This window comes from Ornithorhynchus anatinus, chromosome 11 (genome assembly GCF_004115215.2).
Source record: "Ornithorhynchus anatinus isolate Pmale09 chromosome 11, mOrnAna1.pri.v4, whole genome shotgun sequence".
Taxonomy (NCBI): Eukaryota; Metazoa; Chordata; class Mammalia; order Monotremata; family Ornithorhynchidae; genus Ornithorhynchus; species Ornithorhynchus anatinus.
The window spans coordinates 50,793,785-50,804,171 of record NC_041738.1 but is presented as its reverse complement, the minus strand read 5'-3'; the positions used below and the strand labels follow the sequence as shown (position 1 = coordinate 50,804,171).

General features: G+C 48.5%; 1 protein-coding gene across 4 annotated transcripts in view; it reads left to right on the top strand.

Annotated features, from left to right (window-relative positions):
* The window catches only part of LOC103171105 (zinc finger and SCAN domain-containing protein 32-like), a 17,543-nt gene extending 8,606 nt beyond the window's left edge, over nucleotides 1-8,937 (top strand). Inside the window, exons 4-9 of one of the 4 annotated variants that reach the window (XM_029074465.2) lie at nucleotides 1,790-1,878; nucleotides 2,292-2,418; nucleotides 2,997-3,701; nucleotides 5,201-5,281; nucleotides 5,507-5,983; nucleotides 7,223-8,937. In XM_029074465.2, coding sequence (XP_028930298.1) covers nucleotides 1,790-1,878; nucleotides 2,292-2,418; nucleotides 2,997-3,701; nucleotides 5,201-5,281; nucleotides 5,507-5,983; nucleotides 7,223-8,112 — 2,369 coding nt within the window. In that variant the 3' untranslated portion in view covers nucleotides 8,113-8,937. Of the gene's footprint in view, nucleotides 1-1,789; nucleotides 1,879-2,270; nucleotides 2,419-2,996; nucleotides 3,702-5,200; nucleotides 5,282-5,506; nucleotides 5,984-7,222 lie in introns of all 4 variants that reach the window. The other 3 variants (XM_029074466.2, XM_029074463.2, XM_029074468.2) reach the window with 3 other exon arrangements.
* The last annotated feature ends 1,450 nt before the right edge of the window (nucleotides 8,938-10,387 follow it).

The window sequence follows — 10,387 nt, the reverse complement described above, 5'->3', positions numbered from 1 at the left end:
GGAAATCTTTTGTGACACAATAGTTAAACAGTGAAATAGGTCTCAAAGGAAAGGTGTAAAGTCATCTTCCCTCAAAAACTTTAAAAGTAGAAGAGAGGTCAGGCATTAGATGCCAGGGGCTCCTTTTCTGTAGGTCTGGACTCTGGTCTCGCCGCCTGAAGCACTTTCCCTGGGTTTCTGCTGCTATTCCATGCTCTCTGCCGCTCTCCACTGTTTCTCACCTTGGGGAGTTGGGTAGGTTGGAACGTGCAGAACCCCAAACTAATGGTGTCTCTGATACATGTCAGTAGACCCAGCTGGATCCTTAGATGTTTCAGACTCAAAAAGGGAGCCAGAAGTGATCAGTCCTCTAGACCGTCAGCTCATTATGGGCAGGGAATATGTCTTCTAATTCTGTTGTATTGTACTCTCCCAAGCTCTTAGTAGAGTGCTCTGCACATAGCAAGTGCTCAATAACTACCATTGATGGATTGATCAATCAATCATGTGCAGAGAACACTCTACTAAGCGCTTGGGAGAGTACAATATAGCGGAGTTGATAAGGTAGTCTAGAGGGGGAGACAGACAATAATATGAATAAATAATAGATATGTCCCTAAGTGCTGTGGGGCTGAGGATGGGGTGAATAAAGGGTGCAAATTCATTCATTCAATAGCATTTATTGAGCACCTACTATGTGCAGAGCACTGTACTAAGCGTTTGGAATGTACAAATCGGTAACAGAGACAGTCCCTGCCCTTTGACAGGCTTATAGTCTAATCGGGGGAGACAGACAAGAACAATGGCAATAAATAGAATCAAGGGGAAGAACATCTCATTAAAACAATAGCAAATAAATAGAATCAAGTGTAAGTTCAAGAGCAATGCAGAAGGAAGTAGAAGAGGAAATTGAAACACATGAACTCCAATTTGAGCATTCCTGTGCTTGGTTTAAAATTAATAGGCATAAAAAGTAGAAATAGCATTTACTGAGTATCCAGTGGATGCAATGCACGGTACTAAGTGCTTAGGAAGAACCAAAAGTGAAGTGGCATGTTCCCTGTCCACAAGTAGCTTACACTCTAATGGGAAGACACACGAAAAGTATGTTCACTGTGGGCAAGGAACATGTCTGCCACCTATGCTGTAATGTACTCTCTGAAGCATTTAGAATAGTACTCTGAACCCAGTTAATGTTCAATAAATATCATTAATTGGTTACAAATAAATGATCTAAATAAATGAGTGAATGATGGAGTAAACATATATAAAAGAACCGAGGATGGGTATAAGTAGAAGCACTAGAGATGGCTGATGAGTATATGTGACAAGAATGCAGGGAATTCACTGGAGGAAGCCTTGGTGGCGAGGATGGGATTTTAGCACGGCTTTGAAAGTGGAGAGAGCTGGGAATCTTTTAGATTGTAGGAGGGAGGGAGAGAGGATACGGTCTCTGAGACCACAGAAGTAACATGACCTAGTGGCTAGAGCATGGGCCTGGGAGTCAGAAAGACCAGCATTCTAATTCTAATACTGGCTCTGCCACTTGTCTGCTATGTTACCTTGGACAAGTCATTTCACTTCCTCTGTGCCTTAATAACCTCTTCTCGAAAATGGCGATTAAGACTGTGAGCTCCATGTGGGCCATGGGCTGTGTCCAGCCTGATTAGCTCATATTGACCCCCAACACTTAGTACAGTGCCTGACACACAGTAAGGGTTTAACAAATACCATTAAGAAAAAAGAAAGACATTCCTCTGTAAAGGAGGTAGTAAACTGTCACAATGCTGGCTCCTTTCTCCTCCCTCAGCTTGGCCTGTCCCTTCGGGTTCAGTTCTTCCTGAGGAGGGGAGCCGTAGAGGCCAGATGGCAACCGTGCTCCTTGTGACTGGGTCCCAGGTGAGCCTCTGTTCTCCTTTTCCAGCATGAAATCTCAGGGTCAGGTGTGATCCTGTGCCTTCCCTTTCCCCAGTGATTGTGTGTCCCATCATGGAAATTCTCCCCATTTTGCAGCAGGCCCACCGTTGAGGGGGCTGGACTCTTCTCAGGCTGCTGTATTCCTCCGTGTACTTTTCCCTTTCTCTATGTCTTTCCTTCTCATCCAACACATCTCACAGTCAGAAGCGAGTCATCTCATCAGTTTCTTCACCCAGACCTGGCCATTTTCATTTTGCAGAGAGAGAGAAAGAGAAGGGGGTGGGAAGAGAGAGGGGAGTGGGGAGGGGGAGGAGGGGAAAGAGAGAAGAGAGGATGGGGAGCGGGGAGAGGGATTGTGATTGTCTTGGTTACAGCAGGTGCCGGTGCTGTTACAGGAACCAGTACCGTGTGAGGATACCACCGGGTCTCCAACTCGGGCCGAGTTGAGGCATCTGGCTCCTGCCCAGAAGGCCCTCTGTAGAGTCATTGTGCAAGAGAATCATGGGAATGTGATCCCAATGGGTAAGGATTCATTTTTCCTCTAAATTATGCTTGTCCTGTCTCCATCACGCTGCAGTGAAATCCTTGAGGGCAAGGACAGTGTGTTCCCTTGTTAATTCCATGCAATTCCTAGTTAGAATGCCAAATGAAGTGAGTAATTAGTTAAATACTGTCGATAAGGATGATTCAGGGCTGTGGTATTTCTGCTGCATGTCAGTCAAGGGGCAACCATGCCCAGTCCCAGAGCCTGAGAGAGTTTCCTCCTTTTGTTGTCTCTTGGCATCCAATCCCCCTCCCCAGTGCCTCTGGTCAGGGTGGGAGAGTGAGAGTCATGGTCATCCCTTCCCCAGGAACACAGAGCAAGATAAGGTTGTTTATGTTCCCCCTTACAGGGCATCTAGTCTCTGCACTGTCACAATTGGGCTAGTTAGCCTGCATTCCCCGAGTCATCGCTCTATCCCAGAGTATCTAACTAGCCTCTTCACTTACTAGTCCCAACTATTTCTGGTAAAGGAGGGATGATGTCCATCTATCCAGCCGCCAACATGGTGGGGACCAATGTGAACCACGACTAGCCCTGTTTGCTTCTCCATGAACAGGATTTCCCATCCCCAACCCTAACGTGATCTCTGTTCTGGAGCGAAGAGAAAACACCCGGATTCCAAAGCTCCAGGGATCTGAGGAGAAGCGGGTCTCAAGAGGCTCCCCGACAGGAGAGGAGAGAGTGCGACCTGAGCGGGCCCCAGCAAGGAGGGAAGGGCAGATCTGGGGAGACCCAAGGCCACGGACTTTGGAAGATGAGAAAGTTGCCGGGGTGCACTGGAGCTTTGAAGAGACCAAAACTTTCCTTGCGATTCTTAGCGAATCTCGGTTTTACGAGAAGCTCCGCACTTGTCAGCGCAACAGTCAGGTGTATGGGGCGGTGGCGGAGCGGCTGCGGGAGCGTGGGTTCCTTCGGACCCTGGAGCAGTGCCGGACCAAGTTCAAGAGCCTCCAGGCCAGCTATTGGAAGGAAAGGAGAGGTCGGCTCCCAGAGCCCTGTGCCTTCTATGAGGAAATGGAAGCCCTGGTGAATTCCCGGGCTTCTGTCTCTTCTGTGGCCATCCTAGGAGAGACAGTATCTCCCCCAAGATTGGCAGAGGATGGTGCCGACACTGAAGAGCGGCAGCAGGGGCCCGGGATGTACGAGGAGGTGGTGGAAGATGATGCTACGGAGGATTCTGAAAGTGATGAGATGAGCCCTGAGGAGCAGAGCCAAGAGCCTAGGAGCCCTAGTACCACAATCCAGTTCCCAAGCCGCATGGGTAAAAATCTCTCTCTATGAGTGTTTTGAAAGGGGAAGTAGTAAGTTTGGGGAAAGAGCATGAGACCAGGAGGCAGGAGGCCTAGTTTCAGTTCGGCCAGTGGCCGGTCTGATCTGGAAGGAAGTTACTTCCCTTCTCCGGGCCTCAATTCTTCCATTTGTAAGAGAAGCGTGACAATCCATCCTTCCCCCTCCTCATTTCAGGAAAGCAGCGGGCCTAGTGGAAAGAACACCGGCCTGGGAGACAGAGGACCTGGGTTCTAATCCCCACTCCATCACTTGCCCACTGGGTGACCTTGGGCAAGTCACTTAACTTCCCTGCACCTCAGCTGCAATGGAGGATTAAGACTGTAAGCCCCATGTGGGACATAGACTGTGTCCAGTCTTGTGTCTACCCCGGCGCTCAGAACAGTGCTGGCACGTAGTAAGCACATAACAAATACCATTTGTTTAAGTAAAGGGGAGTGGGGAGCAGCAAATAAAGTCTAGACGTTACTGGGAGAGCCTGAATGTGCAGCCACTCTTCGTTGGGCAGCATGGTTGTCCCAGACAAACACTAAACCTATCCGGACAGCAGCATATATTTCCTTCAAGTCCTAAAGCTGCTGCTTCTCTGCCTCTGCTACTATGCTGCCGGTCTCTTCCCCACCCAGACACTTCTGGAGTGAAAATCACCCTCTCAAAGCCATCAGTTTATTCATTCATTCATTCAATAGTATTTATTGAGTGCTTACTATGTGCAGAGCACTGTACTAAGCGCTTGGAATGTAGAAATCGGTAACAGATACAGTCCCTGCCCTTTGATGGGCTTACATTCTAATCGGGGGAGATGGACAGACAAGAACAATAGCAATGAATAGAATCAGTTGGTTCTAGTGTCCTTCAGGGATTGCGCTCTTGTGGGGAGGGTTTAATCAGTGGTATTTTTTTGAGCTCGTACTGCATGCAGAGCCCTACTAAGTAGCAGGGTGAGCACAGGAGAAACCACACTTCCTGCCCTTAAGGAGTTTAAATCTAGTGAGGGATCTTAAACCCAACATTCCCTGTTGGACACTTTCTGATCACTGGGACGGGCCCAGAACCAGCCTGGCCCTCCCGGATTAACTGTAACGTGGAGGAGTCACTTGCTTCAATCCACTTTCTTGGACCCCCTTATTCCTCCCCTCCCCTTTGGCCTGGATCACCCCCTTGAGTTAATCTGGCTACCAACCCCAACTGTTGTGATGCATGCTGAGAATACCTAAAGGGCTCATGGGTGGTAGAGTAGGGGTCCGGCACAGGAAAGCTCCCACACCCGGCGGGCTCCGGGTCCATCTGCTTGGGCGAAGAATGAGGTTGCATCAAAATGTTCAAGAATCTACTTGCAACCAACACCGACTGATCCCACCCTGTCCTCTTTTTCATCCTCTGCTCCACTCTCTCACCCTCCCTGCCTTTGCTCCTTTACCCTACCCTGACCTCTCATGGCCTTCCCACCCTGTTCCACTCTTCCCCTTGAAGGGACCCTGGAAGTCACCCAGGGGTCTGACAAGCCAACCATAATGAGCCTGGCTCCTCGGCAGCTGCACTATTGCAACGCAGGTATGTTCTGATGAGTGAATCGTTCCTATCCCCCAAACCCTCCGGTAGCTACGTTGGCTTTTACTGGATTGAAAAGTTTCCAAGTGTGAAAGAATGAAGTACGTGTTCAGTTGATTTCTCAGGAACTGGGAAATGTAGAAGACATGGCTGGGAGTTGGGGAGGTGTAGTATCGAAGGCCTTTGTACCATTGCTGACCTTCTGAGTGACCTTCTCTCCTGTGGCAGGTGTGCACTGGGGCTACGAGGAAACCAAGACTTTCCTAGCCATTCTCAGCGAGTCCCGCTTTTATGAAAAGCTCCGCACATGCCAACGAAACAGCCAGGTGTACGGGGCGGTGGCCGAGCAGCTGCGGGACCGCGGCTTCCTCCGCTCCCCAGAGCAGTGTCGGACCAAGTTCAAGAGCCTCCAGACCAGCTACCGGAAGGTCAGGCGAGGCCACGTCCCAGAACCCTGTGCCTTTTATAAGGAGATGGACATCCTGTTGAGCTCTTGGGCTTCCGTCACCAGGACTGATGTCTTCGGCAAGATGGCATCAGTCTCCAAACAAGGGAGAGACGAGGCTGAGACCGGAGCGTGGACGCCCCGGGCAGCTGTGGAAGTGTCCTTGGCAGAGGATTCGGACGGAGTTGAACTGGGCCTCAAGGAACTAGTCCCTAAAGTTGAGAGCTCTGACTCCCCAGTCCTATTCCAAACCCCATCTGGTAAGACAAGTTAACAAGTGTTCATTGAGCATCCATAGGGGGCATAGCACTGAACTAATCAGGAGCTTAGAGTTACAGTTATTAATGTTTACTATATTATAATGTATTACTGGTAATAGTTACAGCATTTATTAAGCACTTTTTATGTCCCAGAGCATTATACTAAGCACTAGAGTAGATACAAGACAATCAGCTCAGACACAGTCCCTACCCCATATGAGCTCAGAGTGTAAGTGGTAGGGAGAACAGGTATTACATCTCCATTTTACACATGAGGAAACTGAGGCACATGGCAGTTAAGTGACTTGCCCAAGGTCACACAGCAGACAGGTGGTGGTGCTAGGTCCTCTGACTTTCACATCTGAAATGGACAAAGAAAATCATTTTAATTAGAGAGTGTACAATGTTTCGGAGCTGGAAGAGCTGCGAAGAGATAACAGTAGTCCTAGCATGATGTGACAGTCCCTAGGATGGAGACAGGAGGAATAAGCCAATTCAAATGTTATTGTGGAGAAGGAAGCACCTGGCCTTGATGACTGATGTGTCAGGGTGGGAAGGTAAATAAGACACTTATAAAAAAATTTCCCTGAGAGTCCAGGCATGGTGGGCAGAGTTCCAGGATGGAGCTGCCCACAGGCCCTGACATAAAAGGAGAAGCAGCGTGACTTAAGGTAGAGTTTGCCAAGGAAGTGGACTCCGGTCTTTGGCACAACTCAGTCCTCCCGAACCTTAGACTCCCCGAGGCATGGCCCACGGGATCCTCATCCACCCACAGTCATAGATGCTTTTGGAGGCAGAAAGATTAAGGGGACAATCCCCTCTAGACTGTAAGCTCATTGTAGGCAGGGAACGTGTATACCAACTCTGTTATACTCTCCCAAGTGCTTAATACAGTGCTGTTCGAACTGCGCTCAATAAATATGATCGATTGATTGAATCCCATGGCAGAGATTGAAACCAGTTGAAAAGAATTATAGTCCTTAGACCTCAAGGGCCCCAGTAGAGAGGTCCCAAGGATCATTCACTGAGGCGAGGACTAAGAGAGCACCAGTGCTCTCTTGCTCTGGTCAGAGCCCGGCAGGGAGGGAGGAAACACTGAGAGGGCTCTCAGTTCCCAGAAGGAGTATTCGATTCTTGAATTTCTAACTAATCGCTAGTTTGCTTTTAACTTTCTTCTCTGTTCTCTCATGTTTGCTCTGCTCCTCAGCAAAGGCAATGCATTTTTCTTCCTTCTTTCAGATTTTGATGTCAGGAGTGAAAATAAAGGGAAGAATCCAAAATGGGAAAGTTCAGAAGATGTGGGCTTGCCCAGGACAATGTCAGGACGGTCTGATGGGGAGCTGCACCCAAGTTCTAATCTGAAAGGAGAATGTGAGCATGAGTGCCGGTCCAGAAGGCAATGTGGAAATGTTCCAGGGGAGAGACAGAGGAAGCTGACTTTTCAGGAGAGAGATTCAAAGAAAGGAGGAGCTCAACAGAGACTCTCCATAGCAGCCAAGTCCTATAAGCGTCTCAGGGGTGGGAAAAGCTTCTTTCAGAATACCCACCTTTTGCCTCGACCAAGCCACGACAAAGTCCCGAAATGTCGTGAATGTGGGAAAAGCTTCAGCCGGGGCTCCTACCTTGTTCGACATCAGAGGATCCACACGGGCGAGAAACCTCACAAATGCCAAGAGTGTGGGAAAAGTTTCAGCGAGCGTTCCAACCTCACGGCCCATTTGAGGACCCATACGGGGGAAAGACCCTATAAGTGTGGCGAGTGTGGAAAAAGCTTTAACCAGAGCTCCAGCCTTATTGTACACCAGAGAACCCACACAGGAGAGAAGCCTTATAAATGCGGTGAGTGTGGGAAACGTTTTAACAACAGCTCCCAGTTCAGTGCCCACCGGCGGGCCCACACAGGAGAGAGCCCCTACCAGTGTGGTGAGTGTGGAAAAAGCTTCAATAACAGTTCCCACTTTAATGCCCATCAGAGAATCCACACGGGAGAGAAACCCTACGAGTGTCCCCAGTGTGGGAAGAGCTTCACTAAGAGCTCAGCTCTGACTAGGCACCAAGGTGTCCACATGAGAGAGAAGCTACTGTCTCAATCCAGACTTAATTATACGACAGACAGCCGTGTCTTGTAAAATAACGAGGCTGGGAAAGCCTCGCAATAAGGATTGAATCTTCAGTCCCATAGGTTGCACTTGAGGTTCAGGCTCTCCACCCAGTTCTGAGAAGAGTTTCCTGTTGGAGCCAAAGCTAAACTCTCGGAGAAAAGCAAGAGAATAGATGTTGGCAGGCCTGGGCCCTCCTCCTGATTTGGCCTCCGATTCAGGGAATACACCCCGGCCCTTCCGCCGCTCTCACTGTCTCAGGTAAATGAGGGCGGGTGATCTCTGCTAAGTTTCTGTGCTGGGATGACCGATCTGAGCATCACTGAGTGTGTTCAGACCACACAGGAAAAGTGTGTAAGGGTTTGGGGATGAATGGTCTGCGGACCTCATGTAGAGGTGGCAAATGCATACTGATATCATCTTCTGGTGCCATCTGGCCATGTCAGAGCAGGTTTATACTGATCTGATAATTCACTTCTGGGCCACTGAAGTTACTTGTTTGTTCTGCTGTTTTAGGAAACAAAGGAATCCATGAGAATTTGTAAACTATACGTTAGTTCAAACTCAACAAAGTCATCTAAACCAACCTGGCTTGTTAAGGGGAAATTTACTTCCATTTGGATCCACCCTGATGTTGTTGCCCTGGTTTAGACTTGACCTCAGAGCAAAAATCCTTTGGGTTTATCCTTTTGATTTCTGAATAGAGTAGAATTTAGCATCTCCCACCCCTGGTTCCAGACTGGTGGGATTTTAGAATGAACTCGTAACCTTTACTACAAGTGACCTGCATATTATGTGCAACAACCTTAAAATATTGTTACGCTGACCAAAATAAAAGCGTTCATTCCCACGTAATCCATCGTGTCTAGTTTTCTTGAGTCTGGACCAGACTTCCCAGGATGAAGAGAAGACAGACCGAGTGACTTGATCAGGAGCAAAAGGAGAGGCCACGGTCAGTTTTGGAGGCAGAGGAGTTTCCACATGGCAATGAGTTAAGCTTTTGAAGAGTGGTGGAATGAGGAGCTTGGGCAAGAAGATCCAAAGAAAATGGGAATCAGGACATCAGGCTGGGGTTGGAGAAGAAAGAAGATGATGGGCTTCAGAGCGTGGAGGAAGACAGGCATGGAGATCATGGTCACATTAAGGATGTGAGGGTGGAAGAGGAGTGTGGAGAGGAACATTGGGTCCCATCACCAGACTGATCACCTGCACGATGACTGATACAGCCTAGCTCTATCTCCGTGAGTTCATTAAAGCAATCCTTAAGACACAGTGGGGAAGTGCCACACCAGATCCCTGACCTAGGAATAAGAAGTGCTAGGGGAGGTAGAAAATAATCAAATTCGACACATGGGGCTCACAGTCTAAGCAGGAGGAATAGCAGGTATTTAATCCCCATTTTAGAGATAAGGAAAGTTAAGTGATTTGCCCAAGGTCACACAGCGGACGTGAGCCCAGAAACCCTAATTCCCAGGCTTGTGCTCTTGCTAAGCCATGCTGATTCTCGGTGTCATAAAATTGGACTAATGAGGCTTGGGACCCCAAGCAAAGGCTTAGTGGGAGTATCTGAGATCTTTGGAAAAAGTTTGTCAAGCTGCAGGTGCCCTGGGGTGATCAACCAACAAAAGATACCAATCCCAAAACACAATGACCTCAGGGCTGCCTTTTTTTTTTTGAGTGGTATTTGTTAAGTGATTACCATGTGCCAGGCACTGTACTAAGTGCTGGGGTAAATACAAGCTAATCAGTTTGGTTACAGACCATGCCCCACATGGGGCTCACAGTCTTAATCCCCACTTTACAGATGAGCAAACTGAGAGACAGAGAAGTTAAATGACTTGCTCAAGGTAACCAAGTAGACAAGTGACAGAGCCACAGTTAAAACCCAGGTCCTTCTAACCCCCAAGCCCTTGCTCTTTGCACTAGGCCACACTGCCTTTTGGGCTCAGACTAATGCCCAGGGGTGGCCTGGGACAAGAGGAAGCTGGAGTTGGTTATGCCAGAGACAGAGATGCTCCCAGAAGAGGGAGGAGACTGAACTGATTCTCCCCGGACTCTGCTGGATTTGGAGTAAATTGGCAGTGGGATTGGATTGGGGTTTACAGATGGGTGGGACTGGGTGATATCAAATTATTATAGGATTAAGTGCCTGGTGCTGGGGTAGAAATGAGATAATCGGGTAGAACCCAGTCCCTGTCCCACATGGAGCTCACAGTCTAAGGAGGAGATTGAATATTTAATCTCCATTTTACTCCTGAGGAAACGGAAGCTTAGTGAAGTTAAGTGACTTGTCCAAGGTCACACA